This window comes from Rousettus aegyptiacus, unplaced genomic scaffold (assembly GCF_014176215.1).
Source record: "Rousettus aegyptiacus isolate mRouAeg1 unplaced genomic scaffold, mRouAeg1.p scaffold_m13_p_2, whole genome shotgun sequence".
Lineage (NCBI taxonomy): Eukaryota > Metazoa > Chordata > Mammalia > Chiroptera > Pteropodidae > Rousettus > Rousettus aegyptiacus.
The window spans coordinates 143,835,544-143,862,687 of NW_023416295.1; the positions used below are offsets into that span (position 1 = coordinate 143,835,544).

At 35.6% G+C, this 27,144-nt stretch overlaps 2 protein-coding genes across 4 annotated transcripts in view; both read right to left on the reverse strand.

Moving 5' to 3' along the window:
• Positions 1-4,247: 4,247 nt before the first annotated feature.
• Positions 4,248-6,909, reverse strand: LOC107497438 (ATP synthase subunit ATP5MPL, mitochondrial-like). The gene has a single exon (XM_036236840.1). The coding sequence runs from the start codon at positions 6,227-6,229 to the stop codon at positions 6,071-6,073; it is 159 nt and encodes a 52-aa protein (XP_036092733.1). The 5' UTR covers positions 6,230-6,909; the 3' UTR covers positions 4,248-6,070.
• A 113-nt stretch (positions 6,910-7,022) lies between these two features.
• RASSF8 (Ras association domain family member 8) overlaps positions 7,023-27,144 on the reverse strand; it is a 97,454-nt gene continuing 77,332 nt past the window's right edge. For all 3 annotated transcript variants that reach the window (XM_016119237.2, XM_016119238.2, XM_016119232.2), the window contains 4 exons: positions 24,113-24,316; positions 14,001-14,890; positions 11,780-11,924; positions 7,023-11,187 (listed from right to left, as the gene is read on the reverse strand). In XM_016119237.2, the coding sequence (XP_015974723.1) occupies positions 11,066-11,187; positions 11,780-11,924; positions 14,001-14,890; positions 24,113-24,215 (1,260 nt within the window). In that variant the 5' untranslated portion in view covers positions 24,216-24,316 and the 3' untranslated portion in view covers positions 7,023-11,065. The remainder of the gene's footprint in view (positions 11,188-11,779; positions 11,925-14,000; positions 14,891-24,112; positions 24,317-27,144) is intronic.

A 27,144-nucleotide genomic window follows, 5' to 3' on the forward strand; every position in this document is an offset into this window, starting at 1 on the left:
GGAAGTAAAGGATGCTATTAGCATATAATAGGTGAACCTAATCGGGGGAGGGGAAGGACGCCAGGTAAAGTTTTTTAACTAAAAAACAGTAGGGCAGGTGTGAGAATTGGAGACACAGGGCCTCTTCATGTAGGATCAATCTCTAAGAGCAACAGGCAGCCTGATGTATAAGAATACCCTGCAGTGAGGGTATGGGAGCAGGTAAGTGTTAGCCGAAGGAGATTCTGTCCAGTCATACCAAGTAGGAGACTGCCCCCCATCCTAACATATGTGTTAGGAGTTGCTGACCTTTTTTGGTCTGACTACCTCTTAATTATTCTGTTTTCCCTGGATGCCTATATTATGGACAATGTTCAGTGAAAAACTTTAAGGAGATTGAATTGACTAACAAATTAAGATGATGCTGTATTATGTGATTTATGTTCTAATCTTTATGATTTTCAAACATTTCTACATTTATTATCTTTGTTACACATCAAAGAATTGTGGGGTGCTAGTGTTGGAAAAGAGTTAGAAATCTCATCTTAGATCTTCATTTTACATAAGTGAAAACTGAAGCCCAGAGAGAGTTAAATGCCTTGTCAAATGTTATATGGCTATCGTGAAATAGAGAGGATATTAGAACTTGGGTCTCCAAGTTCTATTCTACCATTACTTTTAAAATGTCTGACAGAGTCAGGAACTGAGGATTTCAAACAAACATAAAATTAACTTGTTAGAAACCATTTCCAATAAAATCTGTCAGAAATGAAGCAACTCTGGCAACAGAGGGTAAACTGAAACAGGCATACGTTTCTCCACATTAAAAGTTAAATAGATATCACATTTGTTCTTTTTCATAATTATATACAATATTTGTTAATTTGGAGCATTTCCCCCTACCCTCCTTCTTTCCCCATCTTTAGATTGCCTGAGAACTCTGGGTCTAAACAATTCAGGGGAGAGGAAGAGCCTGATTCTCAGCCCCCGTTCGGGGAGAAGCATTCAAGGGTAAGAGGCTGTGCCAGCAGCTCCCATCTCCCCTCCTCCACAGATGCCCACACACACTCTGGCAAAGCTCAGCGTGGCAGTGTCTCAGGCTGCCCTGATGCCTCCAAAGACTATGCAAATGGGTATGCCACCCACGCCCCCCATCCCTTCTTTCAGTCTCAGGGAATCCCATCTCCAGATGTTGGGTTCCTCCTCTGTTCAACCCTCACTTCTCAGGTCTAATCCCATCTATTAGTTTTATTGGCCTGTTACCTTTAAACCTTAAAGTTTGTTTTCAGGGCAGTCTACTCCCACCTCAATTTTTTTTTTCACTTACCCTAAATCACCCACATAACAAAAGCAATTTGTACCCTAAGAGGTAAGAAGAGCCCAGAGATATGGATATGTAATTTTTATTTTTTTTCCTTTCTGGGCATGGAAGCCAGAGGAGCAGGGAATGGTGATGCTATCGGTATTCTCTAGAAATTCTGGAGCTGGTAAAAACAAAAGAAACTGAAAACAAAAAGTCTTGTTTATATTTGTTCTCATATCACCCACCATTACCTAAATACAATTCTGTTTAGTGTTCTGTGCACCTAGGACCATTGTCACTATATTTTGGCTTCTAATTCCTCATGGTCTTCCTTTTCGATCTCTTCTGTCAGATGTCCCTCTACCCTGTCTTTGGCCTTCTTGTTGTACTCCAGTCCTTCTCCAACCTGAATGTACATATGAATACTGTGAGGATCTTGCTAAAAGACAAATTCTGACTCATTAAGTCCAGGGTGAGACCTGAAACTACATTTCTGACCAGTCCCCAACCAGGTGACATCGAGGCTGATGGTCCTCTGAGTATACTGAGTAGCAAACTTTATACTTCTTCCTGAGAAAATTTCTCTCTTCTTTATTTCAAAATACATTCTTATTTATATTTTTGGGGGGCGGGGAAGGGGGTTCTCCTTCTTTTTAAAACTATTGTCTCGGTGAAAATAGTTTTTAAATATCCGCCTTCAGGTTTGTGTCTTTCTCAAGCTTCAGATCTGTATATTCAAATGCTTTCTGGACATCTTAATGCAGATACTACCAGTACAAGTGCAAAACTTTACTCGCCATCCTCTAAGTAGCTCCTTTATGATATCACAAAGTGGTAGGATTTCAGAACGACGTCCACCAACTCCCTAGTGCCCTAAATGGATCCCTCCCAAAATAGCAAATGTTTGTTAATTTAGAAGAATCAGGGCTATAACCTTGAGGCAACAGCAAATGAAAAAAAAGTAAAAATCTGGTTTGGAAGCATTCTCTCTTATTTGCTTGTGTCATAAAAAAAAAGAAACTGTCAGGGCAACAGCCACTAATGGTATATTAAACAGTTAGATGTGAACTGTTTCCTATAAAACAGAACTTCAAGAACTTGCCCAGACTTCCATTTGGTAGATCCATTTGAAGTTCAATTTCCCACATTGCAGGGGGAAGCCCTCCATGAGTATTTGCATAGAGAAAACCCTGTAAAGAGTTGATCCACTATGTTTTCTCTAAATCTTATAAGTTTATAAGGCTTTTAGAGCCCTTGGCAAGAGGCTTATGGTCAAACAGCATTAATAATATAGCAATTCCAGTGGTTTACTGGAGCATACAAAAATAATCTGTAATCTAAATATTATGTAACACAATTGTGTGTGTGTGTGTGTATATATACGTATACATATATACACATATATATACATATATACATATACACACACATCCATGTACATATGCACACATATATATATGCACATATATGTACATACTGTTAGTTCAATGTTAATTTTATGTGTCAATTTGGGCTTCCCGTCAGATGCTAGGCTTTGAAATTTTTGCTGTGCTATCATTTGGGCAATCTCTCTATCTGTCCTTGCACTGCAGTCTAGGAATTTTCCATTTAGGCCCGCCTGGGTTTTTTCTCCATGTGGCTTCATTATACATGTGTTCAGGGCAAAATGGCGACACAAGGTGAAGGGTTGTCAATGCTATTTATTAGAAGAGAGTTTGAAGGGGATGGACGATCAGGATAGTTTTCACAGAAGATATAACAATTAAGCAGGTCTACTACAACTGTCACAGTGGGTTTCCCTAATACCAGCCTCTTCTCACTGCAACACTGCCGCAGTGAACTTTTTAAAAAGCTATCTAATCTTAAGAGTCCCTTGACCTTTTTGGCTCTCTGTTGCCTACCAGATGAAATTCAAAGTTCTTCACAATTTGGCCTCATCTCCTATCACTTCCTCCTCTTTTTACCTTTACACAGTGCACTCTCTATTGTTCTATTGTCTCCCAAGTGTCCATAGTGGGAGTCTCTATACAAGAAGTCTCTGAGACACCCCGCCCCCCAGGAGTCCATGGACCTCAAGTTACAGATCCCTTCCATAGATAACATTGATCAATGTACAGGAGAGCACTTGGGAATGGCTTGGTTTTAAGATCTTGAATCTAAAAATATGTATCTATAAGTTCTAAAGCCGCATTAAATTTGGAGGGGACATCTAGCAAGGTAAAGCATCTTCGAAGATATTCCTTTAGCCATAATTTTAGAAAAGAGAGAATAAATTTGAGTCTATTCATAAAAGGACATTTTACCTGTGAATTTGATTGCAATCTGGGAAAGGTTAAGGGTAATTCAATTCAGATAAAATTTAAGAAATATATCTTTAAACTATCTTCTTCCTTCACTTTATTTGATCTGAGGAGGTTGGTGGACTGAATGCGGAACCGGAATGGGCTGCTGGCTCACAGCTAGGAAAAGGCCTGGACCTTCTGTGTCAGTTGCTTGGAAACAGAAAGCTCAACCCCACAAGCCTCCCAGGTATCCTAAATCTTTCCCACCAAAGCCTAACGTAGTCTACGTGTCCAGATACCCACTCTCCCACCCCCACCCAGCTCTTGTCACAATGAAAGATACTACATATTTTTCTTCATTCCTGTTTTTCCCTCTAGAATACATGCTCCATGTTGCCAGCGATCTTGGTCTTTTTGTTGTAGTTGTACACTGCTGTATCTCCAGTATCCACCACATAGTGGGCATTCAATAAATATGATTAAGTAAAAGGCTATTTACTCTTCTAGAGTTGAATCCATCTCCTCAATAAAACCTTTTCTAATATTCTCACTCACCTCCTGTATGTGTTCTAGCAGCACTGTAACCTTGACAAAATTACCTCAATATTGATCTGACATTAAAGCTCACATCTTCCATCTGGAATTTATTACCTTCCAAATGTTTAGAGATGGTAAGTATTTTAGTAAAGTAAGAGTCTGCACATGTATCCTAAAACTGTTACACATACACAAATTAGGAAAGATTTCACTACTAGCAGAAAATGTGGAAAAGACAGGATTTTAGCAAACTACCAGATTATTGATTTAATAATGAAGATTGCAAAAATGTAACCAACCACCCACCTTCCTGACTCACTCACCAATTTAGACTGGTAAACAATGAATCAAGTTCCTGGTCAAATCATAAATGAAGCTTTGTGATCAGTCCTGGTTCCACATTCCGAAGTGGTCTAGAGCAGAGGTCCCCAACCCCCTTGGTCACGAACCGCTAGAACCGCTACTGGTCTATAGCTTGTAGGAACCTGGCTGTTCAGCAGGAGGTGAGCAGCAGGTGAAGTCTCATCTGTATTTGCAGCTGCTCCCCAGCGCTAGCATCACCATTTCAGCTCTACCTCAGATCACCAGGCATTAGATTTTCATAGGAATACCAGTCGTTGGTGCCAAAAATGTTGGGAACCGCTGGCTAGAGCATGTTCAGAAGAGAAAGGATTAGAAACTATACCTTTTGAAAAAATTGTGATGATTCAGCCTGGAAAACGTAACACTAGGGGACATAAGATGTTTGAAATGTCTGAAGTGCTGTGATACTGGCAAAAAAATGTTTCTTCTGTGCGGTCTTAAGGAAAGCTGGAAATTACAAGGAATTTGGCTCAATTATGTTGGTCTTTGAAGGTTCTAATGCAGGCTGGGTTTGGTGGGCATGATGTCGAAGTGGGTCATGGCAGGATTGGGAGTGCCACAGTTGCCAAGTGGGTGGCTCCTGGTGTACATTTTGCACACGTCCCTGCTGTCCCCAGCCTCCTTTTATGTGGTGCTTGTTGCTACACAGCATCTGAGCCCATTGTGTCCTTCGCCTAGTGTCTATGATTTTCTTCATGTTTAAAAAAATTGTTACTAAGTATCCCAATTCATCTGTTTGGTTTTCATGCTGCTAGCAGTTGTGGGGAAACTTGTATATACTGCCTTGTCAGAGATGAATGTGTATTGTCTACCTCCTGCACTTTCTTTCATTTTGGACCATAGTCAGACACTTTGATCATGTTGGACACACACTCATGGCAGATGAGTGATAATGGACTAGATAAAACAGTCAAGTGTAATGCTGGGAAAACGGGATTCCAGCATACCCGACCGAGGGAGAGACTCAGAGGAGTAAATCTGGTGCTGCAAAGAGTGTTTTCTCCAAATCCATGCCCTTCTTGCAGGAAAGACTGCAGGGCCTCTCTGCAAGGGGCAAGGCCACCTCTCAAATGCATCCTCTCCATGTCTTTATTCTCTCTTCCCTTCCTCCTGTTTCAATCTTTTGCCTCCAGCACACAAAACAGAGTGTGACTACTCATCACGAGACTCACAGCACTGCTTCCACTAGCCACTTAAGGCTATGGATAGCTGTCAAACTCCTGGAGTTTCTTTTACTCAGCCCCCACCATATAAACATCAAGTCCTTTTGCTACTGTCTATTTAGGATGTCTACAACCTGTTTGGTTCTCTTCTTCTCCTTGCACAAAGTAGGTGCTCAATAAAAGTTATTGACTAAACCCCAACAGCTGTTTTCTTATTTCAGGTTGCCATCACTTCTGGCCAGAATTCCTGTAGTCCTCTTAAGCTTTGTTTGTTTGTTTTTGGTATCCGCCAGGTATATTTATTCATGCTACACAAGAAACAACACTTCTACAAGTAAAGTACACAGTTCCACTAACATAGCTTGCTGAAATTTACAGCTAGACTGATGTCCTAGCTGATGTGCACTCCAGGTAACACTGGTTAATGATGACCACGAGCAGGTCTAGGACTCAGTTTTCAAAGCTTTACTTCTTTTATCAGCACTCACAATTTTGTAAACAATGAAGCCCATCAACCCCATTCCTACCCAGTTCTCCTGGTAAACTAGGGTGTAGTAGGGCTTCACGGAGATCCAGACATTTTTAACGAGGCTTTGAAGCATCTTGCTGCACAGCCCATGACTTGAGGTCTCTTGCCTCTAGATCCTTTTTCAGTCATTTCTCCACAATGTCAGCCAGGAGGATCATCCTAACGTGCTAACCTGATCATTTTGCTTCTGTGCTCAAACTCCTCCACGGCATTCAGGAGGAAGTCCAAAGTCCTCATGGCAATCAAGGCCATTTATGATTTACCTGACGCCTACCTACCTTTCCTCTTAGCGCTCCCCAACCCTTCACTGTCTGGTTGCAGCCTCACGGGCTCTTCATCTTCCCATCTTCGTCTGTGCTAGATAGCCTTCCCTGGTTTAAATCTCTTCTCCAGGGTTTGCCAATTCCCCGTCTGGGGGTAAAGCCCTTCTGGTGTGTTTCCATGGCACTCTTCTTCTTGTTCTTTTTAGTACTCTTTAGACTATAACCTCCTTAAGGTACAAAGCAAATCGCATTGATTAACAAAACGTATGACTTGTGAGGAGGGCAGAATAGATAATTAAAATCCTAACAGTCCTCCTGCTATTTTGAATTATATTAAGTCTCTCGTTTCATTTTTGGTTTTATAATATACTATTACTCATATGTATAATTTCTTGATTGAGATCTAACTTCAAATTATTCAGTTTTACTTGCGTGAAGCAGCTGCCTTTTCAGTAATAGATGATTCTTTAGTTATAACATTACTTTTAAGAAAAATGTAATCGTTGTCACTGGTATGCACACCTATTCTCTTGGGAATCTTTTAAAGGAAATAAAATTATATTTAAAAATATTAAATATATAAGAAACAGACCAACAATGTAATACCCCAATGAATCCTGAAAATTTATTATTTGGGAGAATATCAGATATTGATCCTTTGTTTTACAGCTCATGATAATAATCAGAAAATATACATTTTAAAGTGAAAGTCAAAAGAAAATAATAATTACATATAATACAGATTACAGATACTTTATTTGTACATGAGCGAAGCAGTACTAAAAGCATATTTATGTGTCCACAATTAGTGAACGTGGCAATTTTCTGTTTAAAGCTGCAGCAACTCAAATTTTCTTTGGGTCAATAAAGAAAGACAGATTGAGAAATACATTTAGGGCTATCACCATGTCTGGCTATAAACCTATTTTTTTTTAACCTTTTCCTCCCCCCCCCCCCCATATATATGTATATACTTTATTGCCTTTATATTTCTGCTGGTTGAATATAATTAGCATACTAAATAGTCATCTGTGTTTGTTTTCTAAAAATATATAAAATGCATTGGAATAGAGCTCCTGCAGCTTTCAGGCAGTCACGGACCTGGCATCGAAAGCTTATTCTGGAAATGTAAAGCAGCAATACTGAATAAATAGTGATTGTTTTGTCTTCTCCATACAGCTGATGGCCTTCACCCAAAACTTAAAAATACTGTAGCAAATAGTATAAACATGCAATTTAAAAAAAATGGACATAATATAAAAGTAATACTTGTGACCTAAGTTTTATACAATACAGACTAATAAAGACAACTTTAGTAGGTAGAAGAGGGATGTGAACATAGCATTGTTATGTACATATAAATTAAGGCCCGATTTTTCAAAGGCAACACATACAGGGAACTGCCCATCTGCTCATGCTCTTTGCACATCTGCAATTAAGAGTTTTTGCTTTTTCCTTATTTACTCAATCCATTATTATAGTTCTAATTTGGAAAGACGTTCAAAGAAATGGTTTTAATAAAGTTTCTATACTCTAAAGTCTGTTTTGTTCTTATTCACAAAGAAAATTTTCTTTCAATGCAGGTAAAAAATTTAGTCTCTGGAAGCAAGTGCTTATTTGCTATTTTTGAACACTTAAAATTCACATTCACACCATAACTTCTATATTTTTTACAGTATCAGTCTTATTTTAGCTCTAGTTTATGACAAATTTGAACTATGGGAATTGATAATTAGTTTAGTAATGACTGAGGGAATGAAATGGAATTAATACCAATTGAAGTCTCACATATAAGTTCCCTGTGTCTCAAGACAAAAATCAAATGCTAATAAATCAAAGTATCTCATAAGAACAAAAGGACTGAGGCAACCCACTACAAATCATTCTCTGAGGATGACAGATACTTAAGGGTCAAATATACTAATGCTATTTCAAATTATCCCTTGGTTAAAAAATTATCTTCTAATGTATTTTAAATTTTGTAGAAAATCACAATAAAACAACTTGCAGTATTATATATATATATATATAAAAACCTTGTCATCTAATTTAGTATTTAGAACCTGAATATTTCCCCAGATGCAAAATTTTATATTTGGTATTTCTGTATACAACTGTCCCCGCCTCTCCTCCGAAACGTATCCAAAGGTGTGACACTTAATCTAATCTAATTCATCTGTATTCACAATGGGTAAAAATAATTAACGACAGAGTAAAAATATTTTTAAGATGTTAAGAAATGAATTTTCTTTGTACTATTTTAAAAAACTTAGAAAACACTTCTTAGAGGTGCATTTCCAGAAGTGATACAACTGATTAAAAAGTACAGCTGCTCAATGTATTCATCAAGTTCATGTGTATATACTCTTCTTATCTAGGAAGTAGCATTTTCATCTGTAATTAGGTCCGTAAAGATTGTTCGGTAGCTTTAGAATTTGGATGAAGTTGTCAGAGAGGTAACCTATGATACTACGCTGGGGAACCCAATACTACTTACTACAAGCTGAAAAGATGCTGTCAGTCTCTCTCTAAAGTTATTAGGTTAATGCTAATAATAATTTACAATTAATTTGGATATTGACTTTGTGTTTCTCATGGCATGCCAAGGCATCTTTGCAATTTACAATCACAGAGTTTAATATCTTTATATCTTTAGTTGACTTAAATGTGATCAATTTACAAAAATGTTTTTCTTTGTGAATAAGGTAACAATTTCCCTGAACAATAATAAAATAACTTTTAGTATAGAATGGAACCCTTTCAAAATAAGGCATATATCAGGTATAGATAAGTCACTACTGTCACAAAATCTACAAATTATTTTGATTTTTTAATCCTCCTTATTTTTAATTGTATGCAGATATAAAATAAATTATAAATTGAAAGCAAATGTGTATAGGTTGTGGTTATTTAGGTAAGAATCATGTATTTTTCAAGTTATTTGAAGAACAGTATAATGGCAAGGTCAACTCAATAACTCCAAGAACCCAAAGAAAATAATACTCTTAGTTGAGGTCTGCCATTTAGCTGGACTAGAAAAGGCAACTCTGCATTATTACTTTCAGTCCTCTAGAAGCATCTACGTATTTTCATAGCCATTCTTAAAATTTTTCATTGGAAACCTAAGTATAGCAGCATTCTCAGCATTCATTAAACCGAAAATAAGTCTAATATGTTAAAACATCCAAAATTGCCCTCATGCATAAGATATAACTTACATCTTTTTATTGTAACCATGGTATTAATATACTAATCCACTGTTACTTTGTTGCATGTAAATAATACAGAGACTGTATTTTTGTCAGAATTAAAATTTTCAAATTTCAGAATAAGGTCTTAATTATATTGTACCAAATTATGATCAGAGGGAATGTAAAAATGGCTAAGGGTATCTGACCACATCCATCTAGATATTACTTGTGAATTTTAGTTATTTAAACCACTACTCATGGGAGGGGTGCTGACTCATTTTTGGTTTTACAAATAAAAAAATTCATGTACAAGTAGAGATTAATGTCCTATAAAATCAGGCTCAAAAATAAAAATGCTGAATTTAACTTTATTTCCTTGGTAAAAAGTACCTAACTCCAATCACTTTCTAAGTGACTGGAGGGATCACAATAGTCCATAATGTACAGAGTAAATTATGTACAAGTGATATATTAACCATGTGCTTACACTGAAAGACCATACATATGAAGTGGGTTATTTAAAAAATATAAATTAACTTTCCTGAAGTAGACTGACATGATTTGATCCTCAGATGTCTCTAACTTAGGTATTATGGAAACTCTTGAGGATCCACAAGAGTAAAATGCTAAGGCAGGGCAGAAACGAAACACTACATGTGTCAGGAAACCCCACGCCTTTTTGGGTAGATATTCAACAATGACATCTTTGATCAACAGTGTCTGAAGTAATGCAAACCTTTTAAACATACAATCTGCCTCATGCAAGTATTTCTGTTCTGGAATGTAGTCAGTCATCTACTGGAAATATTGTAAAGAAAATGTTAAGTTCCAGATTAAAAATAAAATCTGAATTATTTTACCTAATTAAGCAATGGCTAGGACAGGTTCACAAAATAAATGCAAGTGGGTTCTTCTGGAGTTAGTTTTCATGGTGGAGCACCCTGACACTTGTGTAGTTGTAAATCGGCAACGTATGGGGGCGTCTGGGAACATGCACACAAAGTCATAATCACACAATGCATAATGTAATTCAGTCACAGGATAAGTACTCATAAAAAACATTAAAACATCAGCATTCACACATTAATTGATTACATGGAATAAATTAAACTAAGCCAGTCACATATTTCTCTTCACTCTTAAGTCACGGTTTTATTTATGTATACACATAGTATAATACTTTCCTAATGCTCTCGAAATGCTACAAATAAAAATGAAGGCTTTGCATTACAGCTGCTGGATAAAAATGTCAACACTGTTGATGTGTGAAAACAGTTTCTTTGTTCTTTAGCATCAGTGCACAGGGTATGGCTCCAAGTGGTATGCAATTTAGGACAGAAGAAAGATACAGTGGCTTGTGAAATATATCCTCTGTTCATCATTGGCACAAATCAAAGAAAGAATTTTTACTGTCCTTTGTACCTTTAAGGGGCTCTCCCCTACAGACAGATACTGTTATACATATATGCCTTCAGGATTAAAACCAGATGAGATAGGATTCTGTAGAATACGAAGATTACTAGGGAGCTGCCGAGAGGAGCCAGGTCGCTTCAGGGACCCAGACTGGAATGGTGCCTCTAGACAGGAAATAAAAAAAGAGTCATTTGAGGTACTCATCAACTTGGAGTAGTTAGCAATATGAAAAATTATAACTTTTCCAACTTTAAAGACTCAAAGAACATATAATACCAATTATATATATTATACCTGCGGGTCTGGAGGAGCAAGAGGACAAAGCTAACTCTCCTTCACCCTCTCAGTTGATAAACCAAGTTTTCAGTGATTTGAATGGTTAATGATTTTTTTATGAAGGTGAGCATTTTGCTTCTCTTTCTTGGTTGTTCAGACCACATGCATATACAGCACAAATTCATTAATTTTAAGAGAGGAAGAAAGGGCATTAGGAACAGAGAGAAGCTAAAACTCAAAAAAACTCCAGCTCATATACTTCAAGAAAATGATACATGATTTGGTGATTTCATGCTCATCTGAGTAAATAATTAACCCAGATATTATTATTTTCCCAAGAAACAATAAGCATATCAAAATTTTTTTAGAGTGGCCCAAGAATTAGTTTTGATAATACTTTTACTGAATGTAAGTTTATTTAAAGTTAATCAGTGGAGGGTGGGGAGGAGGGAAATAAAAGCAGATTTCTCAACATCTTACCCCTTTCTATGTCTGCATGTGAGGCCTCTACTTCAGTGGGCTCTGCTGGCAAAACGGTAACTTTTGTCCCTGTCTGCTGGATGAACTGCTGGAGATTGACTTGCCGCAGCTCTTTAGTCAACTGTTCCAGCTCTTGTTCTCTGTCCTAGAAGGAAGAAAAAAATTTTTTTTTTTTTTTTCAATTTGAGGGTTCAATATTGGCCAGCTAAAAGACATCCTGGTGACAGTCCATCTGCTACAGGAGTTGCAAGTAGGATACTCACTTTCACAAGAGCACATTTAAGAATCTGGCTTATAGTGATACAATGAATCACTTTTACTCTGTGGAATGGGCCAAAAAAAATAAGTAAATAAAGGACAATAGCTTCTTCAGTCTGGTTTCTTAAATGCAATGCTTTCCTGTTAGAAATACACTATGCACCTGATGACATAATATATATGTCTAAAATTTTCATCAATAAAATACTGGTTTCCATCCACCCTGAGTATTTACAACACTCTTGCTAAGCTGCTCAAAATTAAATTTCCCTATTATCCACTTCATAACTGATTACTAAATGAATAGTCGTTTGGTCCATGAGATTCAGAATTCCTGTTTTTGTAAACTGTTCAAGTTCACATGATATCCATTACCGAGATTTATATTATAGCACAAGGAAAGGAAGATTCCCACAAGATTCTCACCAAGGGGTTTTTAAATCCTTGAGGAAGGCGGTTCTGAGAACTGAAGAGCCCTATACAAAGGAGATCAAGTTTGGATAGCTGGAAAGGTCCAAAAGCAAGTAGAGGCATTCTATGATTTAAATGGATTTTTTTCCTCTTTCTTTCCTTTCCTGTACATAAGAAAAAGTGGCAAAAACTGGATGTGTCTGAAGGACTGGGCAGAGGCAGGGACGAGACTGCGGGAAAGAGTGGTTGTTTTCTTCTCTACTTAATCTGAAGGTAGGGGGTACTTGGAGATATGTTACTAGTTTGACTATTAGATACTTTTCCATAGGTAGTAGGATTTACTAGTAATGACTGTCATAAATCAGTGTTTCCTCTAAGTGATACCAAAGGCAACATGATTCTCAATTGTAACCTTAAGGTTAAAATGAATCCAAACAGTAAAATACTGACAAATTACAGGTTAACAACTACTGAATGAGAAATTCCTGATTTTCAAAATTTGGGAGGCAGTTTTACTTCTCATTCTAGTTAATAACAGGGGAATCCCATCAGTTCTTCCTGGATCCTCACCTTTCTGTTTTGGAACTGCTGACATTCTAAAGCAGCTCTTCTCAAACCCTGATGTATACAGGTACTATTTGGAGATCTTGTTATAATACAGGTTGTGAATTTCTAATGAGTGTGCCTTGAAGCTTCATACATTGTACTTTGAAAAGCAAGTTTCTAAACCAGTAGCTACTACAGTAGCTACTAAACATTATGTGCTATAGAGCACTTGAAATGTGGCCAACTGTGACTAAGAAGAGAATTTTAAAATCACTTAATATTTTTAAACAGCTTTATTGAATATTACTTAATTTTAATTAACTTAAACTTAAGTAGCCATATCAATTCTATATCTTTCTCACGTCATCTGTTAGAGACTGACACCTCTGGCAGCTCCCATAACATCAGCACATTGTCTTTTCGAGAACTGGTATCCAAGGAATACAAGTTGAGCGATCAGAGGCTGAGCGGCAAAATATAAATGTTCTTGTCCTTGAACTAGAAAGTGCCCTCTCCTTAGGAAAGCAAAGGAGGGTAATCGGAGAGGAGAGAAAGGAAGGGGACTATTTACATCTCAGGAAAGAAGATGAGGTTAGCAACAATGGAGAAGAGACAGATAAGCAGCCAATTAGACACACAATCCTTGGTAATCTCTTTCAGCTTCGGTTTCTCTATCTCTAGAAGGAGAAGGTCAGATTCACGGTCTCATCATTAGTGTCTATTCCAGCTCTGAGATTCTATTTTCCTGTATCCGATTACTTTTAATGCTACGACTGCCATAGTAAGATCGCTCCTTCCATGCAGCAAGGATTGTGTGGCTTTACCTCTGATCTTTGTTTTGGTCTCACACCTGTTTTAAGTCACAAAAATTCTAAAAAAAATTATAAACTAAGCCAGGTTTCTAACTTTAAATGTAAGAGAAAATGAACAATCATTAAAGAAGATATCAAAAATATATTATTTCTTTTAAATAGATGAAACATTCTCCTTATAAAAATGTTTTTACCTGTAACCGTTTGGTGGCTTGCCCGAGAGATCTTTCCACAGCTTTAATACCATTTTCTAGCCTCAGACTCTGCTGGCCTTGAAGGTCAATTTCCCCTCTGACCTTCCCAATCTTTCCTTTAACCTCTTCTTCATTGACTTGTGCCTCCTGGACTTCCCATTGCAATTTTTCTGCTTCAAGCCCGCTTTCCATAGTCTGGATCTGAGCCAAATAGTCTTTTAATTTGCTTTCACATTCTGTTATTTTTTGTCTTATTTCTTGAAGTTGATCCTTCAGCTGTTTTTCATTTTCCTGTTCGATCTGTAATTCATTTTCCCAAAATTCTTCTTCTTCAATTTCTACATCATTTCTTTTGATCTTTTGCTCCAGGCGGACAATTTCCTCTTCAAGGTTAGAATTGTATTTTTGCTCCCAAAATCGTATTTCTGTTTCATTTGATTCTAGCTCTTTCTCAATGGATTGAAGCTTCTCTGTCTGCAAACGGATCAGCTTCTTTAACTCATCTGCTGTTGTTTTGCAGTTATTCAGCACCTTTTGCTTAAATTCAGTTTCTTTACCTTTTCCAAAAATTTCCATTAATCCTTTGGCACCTCCTGTAAATGTTAAAGATTTCCTTTTAGGTTCTCTCCTTTTGATTGCTTTGTCAATCTGAGGCCTCAGTTTAGCTAAGGGGGGCAAACTCTGCCTGTATAAAGTTCTTTCAGGAATTCGAGCCACACTATCAGAAGTGGGTCGCTCACTGAGAGATGGCCCCGTTCGACGTAAAATAAGCTGTACATCACTGGCATATTGTCCCCATTTGTTTAAGGATATGATAGGATTTTCATGAGGTGCCAAATGTCTTTCAGTATCTCTCCATTTTTCTATTAGAGTGTATCTTCCGGTTCGACCTAGATAAAAAAAAAAAGAATAAACTGTTAAAAAGGGACATGCAATAGCTAAAATAATGAAACTGCGGATGCTATTTGATAACTGTGTCTTCCTGATCAGCGTTAAAGTCCAATCCATGCTGCCTTTGAAACTTTCACTTGAAGATACCGAACTCCTTGAGCTATGTAATGGCATAAGATGATAGGATGTGAATTGTACATACTCTCCAGACTCGTTTAGAAATTCAACTTTATATTTTCAACCTCAATGAGAATCTGATACTCTTGTCAAATACCTGATTGCCCAGACCTTCTTGTTTGGGGAAAGACCTCCAGCTGAAACCAAAGATACTAGAATGCCCCACTGAAAGCAGTGAGGGCCTGGTCCCAGGAACTGGATAGAACTTCAAAGCCTGAATAAACTTCCACTTTGCAAATCCTCTGCTTTCTTTTGCACGTCAGGTCTTGGGAAGGTTGGAGGCCCATTTCTCCACCTGAAGGGAGACATGAAGTCAGTGGAGAACTTGCTACTCGACTAACAGGCAGCTGGACAGTTCTTTCCTCTGTCTCCCCGTGAAGGCTTGGCAAACCCATAGTTCACATAGCTCACATCTTCCTACATACCTATGGCAAATAAAAACATCAATAAAAATAACCCTTCAAAATAATTTCAAATAAAAAGGGGTCTGAAGAGAAGTCTTACTCAGTTTTGATATTATAGCTTCGAAGATTCTTCTAAAAAAGTTAAAGGGCAAAAATAATGTCAAAAACAAAAACAGAATAAAATCACATTTAAATAAAAACTATACTGAACTTAACTAGTAATTATGAAAGATAATGTTTCAGAAGACAATATAATGTCATTAATCTTGAACACACTTCCTAAATATTTCCACTTAAGATGGGTAGGTCAGATGGATTATATTTTGTTAAAAGTGTCCATTAGACACCTGAAACTAATATTATGTTATATGTCAATTATATCTAAATAAAGTGTCCATTAGTAGTTAATATTATTACAAAGAAAAAAACTGACCCTGCCATCTAGCAATGATAATACTTGCATACGCAGCCATTGATTTTTCTCTGTCTTCTTTTTAATTTTATGAGCTTTTGAACCAATAGTGGTATTTTCTCAATTACTGTGTCATTAAACAGAGATCTGAATATGTAAATACAAATACCCATGTATGCGATTCAGAAGTAGCACATGAAGAATGATATTGCTTTAAAAGCACATGCAATGTTCTCCTTTAAGGAAATCTGAATCTCGAGTGCAGCTGAAAAGTAGGACCTTTAGAGAAAGACAGACTGGAGTTTTAATCCTGTGTAAACTGCTTACTGGAAATGGCATAACTTCACTTTTAAAATGGGAATAGTGGCAATACCTCATAGGTTATGAGTGTAGAGTCAGGTGTAACCACAGGTATTCAGTACATGGTAGCCACTATTAATTTAAGATACTGTTATTCACACAGTGAAAGGGCTGACCAGATACATTCTTTAAATAGTGATGTGACATGACAATAATCTGACTTTAAAAAAATCTTTAAAGCAACTTTCAGCAACTCCCAGCCATTTAAAGCTGGACAGAATAGAAAGAACAAAAGCTCTGAAGTCAGAGGCCTGTGTTCAGATCTGCCTCTGCTGCCTATTCATATGACTTGCACAAATTATTAAATTTACTTTAGCTTCAGTTTCCTCATCTATAAGGTGAGAGTATTTTCTTATCTGACAATGTTGTTGTGAGAGTCAAGTGAGATGTAAAACATAAAAATGTTTTGTAAAATTGAAAAGTGCTCTACGAATATTATTAGTATTATCAACATACCTAAGCGAACAAAGAGAATCAAAAAGAAAACCTTAGCACATTAGATTGGCTTCTTAGAATCTAATTGGTTTCTAATGATTTTCATGTTAAAAATTACTATAATTACCCCAAGAAAAACCACATGACAAATCTGCAAAGTATACACTGCTTCAAAGACCACGGTACTTTGTGTTCTTGGCTCTGCTTTTCGACTTTTAGGCTCTCACACTCCTGCTATCTGGACCTCTGTGTCCTCAACAGTAACATGAGGTTAGACTAGATCAGTGCAGCCCTCTCTAATTCTATCAGACCAAAGAGGGCGTCTTTAAAAAGAAAACTGAATCATTATATCATAGAGCTAAATTAAAAACTGTAAAGACTCTTAGTTAGTCATAATTAAATATAAAGCTGATTTTTCCAATGCTTAATGGTACTGCTGCCCTCTGAGAATGTCTTGGTAGAAGATTATTTAGAATAGCTTTTAGTGCTGGTTTCCACTTTTTGTTAAATAATGTACATTTAGTGCAATTAGGCAAAAAGAAAAAATTCCATCCAGCAATATAAAAAGCTTTTTAAGGTAAATGAATTAATGGCTTTGATTTTATTATAAAAATTGGGTTTTAGATCATTTATGTAAAAATTTAATCCCATAATCATTGTTTTTAATACCTATACTTGGCAAGGCCTGACGGATCCTATTTAATTTAGATTCGAATTCCTCCTGCAAAACTCCTGTATTTTATTAAGTGGATACATTTAGTTTTACCCTGCATATTATCTTGATGTAATCTTAAAACTAATGTAAAGGAATGTCTGTCTGTCTATTGTAGCATTTGTAGTTAAGCTGTTTTAGAACTGTGTGGCACATTATGTAATGGTAAATAAAATAAAATAAAATACTGACTATACTTTTGAACAGCTGAAGCAATTGAGTATAATTCTAAGAATCATTAACTTCATATAATGAGGAAAATCACAGCGTAACAGATTATACTCACCTAACCTAAAGCAGAATATATCACTATGAAGTTTTTGAAAATATGCACCCAAACTCAAATATTTAAATATGGGTCATCCAGAAATACTATGCCCTTATTTCAACCATTTATTTTTTATTGCAATCTTTTTCTTTCTTTCCTCTTTTTTTTTTTAAATTTCTCCTTAAAGCCAAAAAAGAAAAGAAAGAAAGAAAACCCAAACAAACCAAAAAAACCCAAAATCATGGTTTAAAATTCACACCTTGTTATTTATTCAACAAATATATACTGAACAACCAATATTTGTCAAAAATAGTGTCAGGCCCTGAGGATATAGATTCTATTAAACACCTTGATCATCAACTCTCTTCAAGTTTTAGTTCTGACATTCAATTTTTTTTCTTCAGTAGCAAGTCCTCCTTACCCCCAAAATGAATACTGTTTATTATTCAAAAGAATGTGACAGAGAGCTGGCATTAACGCCTCATAAATTTAATGCTAACATATCCTTCTGTTTTTGGACATCTTGGAAGTAATACCAGTAACACCTGACTTATTCTTTATCTATGGTGAATAAGCTCCCCTACCTATTGAATTATTCTGCTAATTGATGCTTTGCTATATTATAAAAATTCTCAGTCAAATACACACTCTAGTAAACGTAACTAATTCTTTCCATAATGACTTAGAATTCTTAAAATGAGCACTGATCTATATAACAGAATTTACACTGTATTATTTTATAGCCTATTAAATGCTTTTAGTGCTTTTTCATATATATATATAAATGTATATGATAGATATTTACATACAGAGAATAAATACAATCTTAATTGGTTCTGTGAGTTAAGCAGCATAGGTATTATGATCCTCAATTTACCAGTGAAGAAATGAAAGCTTAAAGAATTTAAAATAATTCCCCAATTATATACAGCTATTATGGAAATTTATCAATAAATTTTCTACAAGTCCTAAGTGTAGTTGCTATTAAGATAGCTCTTTCATACAACATTTATTTTGTGACAGTGACATAGGAATATTTCTTAGTATAACCTGTCAGCCAGCTGTGCATTCAACTGATGGTTAAATTATTCACAATATAGTATAGTTTCCCAATGCGTTGTGAAAATATGTACTCACAGAATTACTACACATTAATTTAGGACCACTAAGGATATGGTAAGCTTACTACTATTAAAAATAATGAAAATATTTATTGATTTCATAATGATTAACATTTATTATGCCTACTGTATGCTAGGCACTGTCCTGGATACTTCACATAAATAATATTAGCCAAAATAATAGCTAACAGTATCGCTATAAACCACTAAGATTTGGGAGACTGTTTGTTAATGTATCATAATCTAACCCATCCTGACTGATGAATGCTGAGAATTACATGTAATGGGTGATCATATTATTACTATAATTATTAATACTGTAAAAGATAACCCTGGCTATTAAAAAAAAAAGCAGTGTATTTTACTACTAAGAATTTTTATTTCTTGTTTCAATGTAATCCAATCAATATTTTCCAACAGTTGTCCAGGGGATTATAATTAACACGGTGTCATAGTAAAGAGCAGTGTTCTTGAATCACACTACTGGTCTGAATCCCAGTGCCCTCCTTACTAGTTATATGAGTTTGGGCAGGCTATTTTGCATCTCTGTGCCTCATTTTGATAATCTGTAAAGCAGTGATCATAACAGCACCTTCCTCATCAGATGCTGTGAGGACTAAATGATGTGGAAAATTTAATTCAAAATCCAGTAAATGAAATTTCAAAACTATGAATGATTATGAAGAATGAAATCTTTTTTTTTTTTTTTTTAAGGCTAGCTATATTCACATAAAAAGCACTGTGTATGGTGTTTCCTTCTAGAAGGCAGGATCGTGAGTGATTCTTTTACCTTTGTGTTTTTCTAAATTTCAAAATAGTCTACAATAAATAGCATTACTTTGTAAACAGATACAAAATCAATCAATTCAAAAATTTATAAAAAATGATAATTTACACATGAAATTAAGAGTTAAATACGGCAGTATAAAACAATATTCTTCCCTTTTCTTCTAAAGAATCATATAATTTTAGAGATGGATGAGATATTAGGTGGTCACCTAGTTCAGCCTGTAATTTACAGGAAAAAACTTTTAAAAGTAAATTCATTTATTCACAAATATGTATTGAGTGCCTGCTACATGCTAGATATGGTTTTAGGCTATGAGAGTTAAGCAGTAACAAAGCAGTGGCAGGCAACTGACGATGCGTACATAGATGAATATACGTCTATTGTCCACTATCCAACAGCTTTAAGGCCAGATACACTGAAAATTCAGAATTTTGGGGGTTTTAGAAGGTGGTATACTGCTAGCCTGTGGGTCTGTAATTGAACCTTAAAATTTCTAAAGTAACACATATCAAAGTTCATATAGAATAGAATAAATATAGATTAAAAACAGCCTCACATCAAATCAGGTCATTTATTATCACCAAATGAGTTCATGCCATGCCAGGTACTGCTAACAGATGAAATATGATGAACTTTAGGCTTTCAGAATTTTTTACATTTCAAAATGTGAACAATGGATTGTGGCCTATATGTAATATGTCAAGTGGGGTAAAAATAGGGAGTATGAGTGTGTGTGCATGCATGTGTACACATATGTATGGACATATGTTTAGGAAGGCCCTCCGTGATAGTTAAGCAGAGATCCCAAGGAGTGAATTTTTAAGATAAGGGGGTGCGGAATATTCTCAGTAGAGAAGAACAAATGCAACGATGGACGTGGAAATGTGTCTGCTATGATTAAGATAGGACCATAAGAGGTAAGTAAGTGGTAGGAAATGAGGATTGGTTGTAAGGTGTTAGAGCAAGGAAAAAAAATCAAATATCATACAAAAGTTTTAGATCTAATCAATTAAAAGACAAGACTTCTTATTTGCTGAGATGAGGAGGAGGAAATTTGGGAGGGGGGGCAGTAATTGGGGCACAGAGTTTGGATTTTGACATTCTAAATCTAAGATACCAGTTAATCATCTTCTAGAATTGTGCTGTTTACTACAATAGCCATTAGCCACATTTAATTTTAATTAAAAACTTATTTCTTCAGTTCTACTGGCCACATTTCAGGGACTCAGTAGCTGCATGTGGCCAGTGACTATCACACTGGAAGGCCCAGAGAGAGAATATATCTTTCCCTGCAGGAAGTTCTACTGTAAGGCACTATCTATCCCAGGAACTGTTTTATTGGGTACCTACACTTTAGGAAAAGTAATGGTGTTAAGAACGGTAAACAAGCAGGACCCCTACTTTGGAGGAATTTCCAGAGAAGAGAAAGTGTTAAATACTAGAGTTCAGTATAAAATGAGTTAGAAAGCCGATTTTGTTGGGGCAAACCTCATGAAACATGGCTATTTAGGAAGAAGAGTCCGCTACACCTTGGGCCTCAAGCCAAAGAAATTTGTTTCTATTAAATACTAGCCTCAGTTGAAGGAGATATGGGAACGAGATCACAAGAAGTGGGAACAGAGAATATTCTCAATCTTTAGTACTTTAAATGACACTAGACACCAAATTAGTGTGAATCAGAAAACTTTTCCCTTAGTCTCCTTTTATTTCTTTCTCCCTTTTTTTTCCTCTAATCCTTTGTCAGCTGTACTTTACATTCTACTTAAAGGCAGAAATACATTCTTTTTGTACTTAGGTTTGGGATATTGTAAAAGCAAATTTATTCTCTCAGCTATAGCTTGGGACAGATGATCTGTCAAAGGCTTTATTTCACATACAGATTTGAGAAGCAGTTTGAACTCCGAAATAATGTCATTTCTGGGATAACTTATGGAAGAATCAAGGTAGATATTTGAAATTGGGGATGGTTCAGAAAGTCTGAGATGTATAGGGACCAAATACACAGTGTACTCTTGCTGGGCAGTTTAACCAATTCATGCCAATTAAGTGTTTCAGTCATGACTTCTCTTTTAGTTATTCCATCTCTTATAATTATTTCAGAATGTGCTCTATTCCGACCACCTTAATATAACCTGTCAAGATAGTCAAAAATCAGAGCAGAAAGTATTTCTTTCTATAATAGTAGACACATTCAATTGTTTATCAAATTATGTTGTCTTTAGCTGCTAATTTGATTTGATTGCTTAATAGGACTGAGTGAGAAAATGTTAGCTGTCATATTTGCAGATTGCCAACTTGTGTACATATTTTTATAGCTTGATGGTTTCCTAAAAGTAATTTTAGTTACCCAGAAAAACTCAATATAATCTCTAATCAAGGCCATATGTGGACTTAAACCTAAGAAGCCGGTCTACAAGTTGCTTCACTATAACAATTTTAGAATCATGTGCAGTTTTGTTCACTCAGTCCATATTCTGCTAATAGTATGGTTAAACTTTTACTACCTTAAACCCAGAAATTCTGGGACTGTCTGTTACACCAGCAATTTTCCCTAATTAACAAACCCTCTATTATTTCTTATGGTAGAAACCAGGTCGAATACTATAAAATTTTCACTTAGTGTTTAGACTCTGAATACCAATAATTCTCATTATAAGATAGATAAATATTTAAGAATACTGAATTTGATGCCAAGAAAATCTTATACCACGACAGAAACAAGGATCAACAGCCCTTGGCTGGTTGCCAGTTGAGTCATCTCTTAGATGAATTCTGAATTCAATGAAATATTTATAATATAGAAAAAGAGTTGTTTAGCCAAGTTTGGAGAAATATTATAAAACATCCATATTCAAGTTGTCAACTTTTCAAAATAGGCCTGGAATGAGTTATTGAGGGAGCAAAAATGGGGGGCAGATTCAGTCAAAACTTTTTTAGCTTGTTCACAAACAAATACTCTCTTTAGTCCAAGTGGATAAACACACACCTGGTACATCTGGGCACTTTCCCTTTGAAATTCTGTGTAGAAAATGTGGTTACCATATGTGCAGGCAGCTCACTCCACTCCTCAACTACCTGGACTTTTGTAAAAACTACTCACTGTTTTTTGTTTGTTTTTAGTACTGCCCGGGGCTTGATTTCTCAAATATAACAAAGTGAGGTTTGACACTTGCTAATCCTAGTTTTCATAAGCAGAAAACTCCACAAAAAAAGTTGACTATTTTAATTCAAATAAATTATTGGAGACAAGATACACTATATAAGTTGCTTGAAAAGAATACTAAATTAAACTAAATGCCCCATTTTTAATAATGAAACAAGGCCACAACGTAAGAACCTAAGAAGCCGGTCTACAAGTTGCTTCACTATAACAATTTTAGAATCATGTGCAGTTTTGTTCACTCAGTCCATATTCTGCTAATAGTATGGTTAAACTTTTACTACCTTAAACCCAGAAATCCTGGGACTGTCTGTTACACCAGCAATTTTCCCTAATTAACAAACCCTCTATTATTTCTTATGGTAGAAACTAGGTCAAATACTATAAAATTTTCACTTAGTGTTTAGACTCAAGAAAATTTTATTAAATGTGAAAGCCTAAAAGTTTCAGCATTATTTTAATATATGAGTATGCTATATAGTGTTTAAGGCAAAATCAAAAGATGTCAGTATTTTTTTTTAAAAGCCTCTATCTTTGTATAGGGTATTGCCAACTTCTGATGGAGCATTGGTCGCAATGCAGGTAGCACAACTGCCTCTAAAATGCTAAGGTGCTCTCATGACACTGTGACTTGTTTCAACCCTGAGCTAACTTGATATGCTTCCAGTATAAACTAACGTGATATGAAATAAACTTTTGATAAGAAGCCCAAAGATAAAGAGGCACTGAGTACCTAGCATGTGCTGAACACACTGTTTCCCCTTAATACATGTTTCCTAAATAATGGATTTAAGATATAAATATAAACTTTAACCCACATTATGGCTTTACTGATGCAGGTACTTATATCTTTATCATGTTCCAAAAAGATTTAAGGCAACTAAAAACACATATAAAATATAAAGATAAACGGGAAGTAAATAAGTCACAACAGGGTAATTAAATAAGATGGAGCTGGTAAGCATATCCTTGACAACTTCATCTTCGCTGAAAAACAAGATTGCTGCATTTTCTTTAATAAAAGGGTACAGAATAAATAGAAATAGGATTTATCCTAATGAAGGGTCTGGAAACTAGGAATCTAAGTTTGGATTCAAGAAAACATCTTTAGTTCCAGAAATCATTGTTTAGAATAAACAACAGAAGAGAAGCCAGTGCAGAATCTAGACTCAAGATTAGTAAAATCTGGGGGGAACCAGAGAAAAAGGGCCTTCACAGATTTACCGAAGCACAGGGAATAGTAATAAGTAAAAGTGTGCTTGTGAGATGTATTATGGAACCAAATGAATAAAACACACTAGAGATCTGTATTTAAAACGAACAACAAACAAGGACAGGAAGCATAAACCACCTAATCTCAGACATCCAGAGAGTTCACTTACCTATTGCTTGAGCTAAGGCTATTACAACCTCCTGGCAAGTTGTGACTTCGGTGACCCCACATACAATCCTCTGAACTCCATCCACCCATACTTTAAGTTCCATGGTGCACCAGCCAGTCACCCAAGGGCCCTGAGACTGGTCATCAAAGGTGTCAGGTCATGTCTCTGGCATGGAAACACAGAGAAGGCAATCTGTATAGTCAGCTAAAAAGAGGAGAAAACAAACATTTTTAATAGAACAAATCTTAATATTTCTTTGAGTAATTTTATATAAAACAAATTTAATATACCATAAATGACCATGTGCTTATTTGTTTTACAGAACTGAATTAAGTAGCATGAATGCGGCTATAACCACCTATAGTATTGTTTCCTACTACTACTATTTTCAAAATCATAATTTTAATCATAATTTTAGTCACTCTGTTGGGTAAATAAATGTTATTTACTTGACTAAGCCCTATTGCTCAACATGTAAGCTGTTCCTTTTCAAAAACATTATTTCACTAGGATCATCTCTGAAATTAAAATGATCACTTGTGTCATTTTAGTAATCATAAATAACTGGACCAGTTTTTTCTACAGCCTTGCCAGCATTTGGAGAGGTATCATCACAACTCCATTGCATTCCCTCATTTCATGTGTCCCTTGCTTCCCTCTCTTTCCCAAAGGGCCGAGAGTGTAGTCTTCACCACTGAAACTCCAACACCAAGTACAGCCTAAGGCTCAGGTGTACAGAAAATATTAGTTGAAGGAAATGACTCCTTTGATGGCTGACAACTTCCCTATGTATGAAGTGCTTGTCTTTTTCCCATTTAACTGGGGTTTGATAATTTTCTTAAATTATGAATTATTCTAATAAACCTTAACCTTTTATTATACTCACTGTGTTTCTCCAGTGTTTAATTTTTTACTTAGTTGCATTATATGCCAAGCAGAAATTTTTACATTCTTATACAGTCAAACCAAATGCCTTGGTTTCTTCTATTGATTTGAATGTTATTATTAGCCTGCTTATATCAATTACGCATGATTATTTTTCCTGTGGGTTTTTAAAATCTCAGCTCTTCCTGTGTTAAATTTTTAATCAATCTTTGATTTGTTTGTCCATTGCCCTATTTTTTTGTTATTTTTTAAAAAGAATTTTAAAGTTTATGAGATATATAAACACTGGTTTAATTAAAGAGAACATTTGAATTTTTTAAAGGTTTACAATGGAACAGGTATTTTGAGATTAATGACATTAAAATTAAGTTTATTTAAAAAACATGAACATTTTTTCTTGTAAAATAGTACTTGCTACAAACAATAACTTAGTCCTTGTACATTCTCTTTAAGGACCTAAGACAGTTCTAGGCCACCTGGTCATCTGGGTAGATGAGTCAGAATACATGTGAGGTGAAGGGCAATAAACCTAATAATAAACCTACTTTCCCCAGAGAAGTTACAGAAATACTTTTCATCACCCTGAAAACAAGGCAAAAGACCACCTGAATGTTAACTCCCCAGCATGCTGCTTTAACTCTCCCTGCCTACCCTGTAGCCAAGGTGGTTTGACAAACTCCCTACTTCACCAGAGAAAGGGCCGTTTGCCTGTGACAAGCTAACTCCCACAACTATGTTCCTCAGTTATGAGGTCCTGTGAAACATTAAAATTTTCTGGGGGAAAAAGGGTTCCAAAGCCAAAGAAATGTTAAGATATCCAGTAAATAAAGTTAAACAAGTTCCTTTACAGGTAGACTTCTCTAAGCCTTTAGCAGGCTGGTGTGCACTGAATTTCAAATAAAAGATTTACATGCCACTGTCTCCAATCCATTTAGAGAACATTTAAGGAAAGAACACAGAGGAGTTCTGACTTAAAATCTGTTTCTTTCTCTGCTAGACACTCTATTTACTAAAAACAGAATAGGTATTACGCTTTCTTGGGATAAAATTAAGATTAAAATAGGGTCAAATAATGTATTGTGTTAAATTAATATATTAAATTATTTAATTAAATAAAACTCAGCTAAATTAAAAAAACTCAGCTGAATTAAAATCTACTTAATACCTAGGCCCTGTTTTTCATTCAAAGAACTTAAATTTGGGAAACCTAATAAGAAAGACAGCAGATTTCATTAAGTTCCCCTCCTTACGAAGGAACTGATGAGGCTCATTTTTAAGTTCTATAAAGGTCTCAGCACACCACCACGTATCTTCCATCTCAACTACTGTTTCACCTTGAGCTTTTAATCATTGAGTGGATACAAATGTACATAAGACACATGTATATACATATTATATATTACAGTATAGTAATGTTATGGAAAAGTACTAAACATAAATAATACTTCTTAGTTAACTTACAGGGTATTTATCCACTTGATCAGAGACTTACTACCACAGCTCATCAGAGAGAAGACCAGCAATTGCGTTTCTGTTTTAATACCATTAATAATATCTTTCAAACTTGAGTCCTTAAAGAGGGTAGGAAATACCATATTGTATCAGACTAATGAAACGCATAGTCCAAAATCTGATTACTAGGAGGGCCAGTGTTTTTAGTATATGGCTCTTGTCAAGTTTGGGGCTATCCTGATAATCATCACTAGCTTCCTTAAAAATCATGGTGTTATTCATGAAAGTCATTTGAAGAATCTGTCCTGCTATCTTCCCCAGAAGATTCTAGTACTCCTTTCTAAGAGCTACCACCCTGTTCTCTTCCTCATACCCTCCACTGTCTAACTCCTAAAGCTCTGCTCCTAGACCCATAACCAGACTAGAGGGGAAAATGAAAGTCTTATACTATAGGTACATGTGATGGATTGGTCATTACTGGAACTAAAGACTCAGAAAACAAAAGGCTTTGGTGTCGCAGTTGGAATCTGAAATAAATTTTTCCATGGAAACAGTGATGTAGGTAGAAGTAAGGTTTCACTGTAAGGGTATTAATATAGTTCAGTTATTATTTTCATTATGAGGTTTCTATATTCAAATCACTATTATTTTAATAACTTTGATAATGAAGAACTAGGTTTATTAAGTAACAAGCT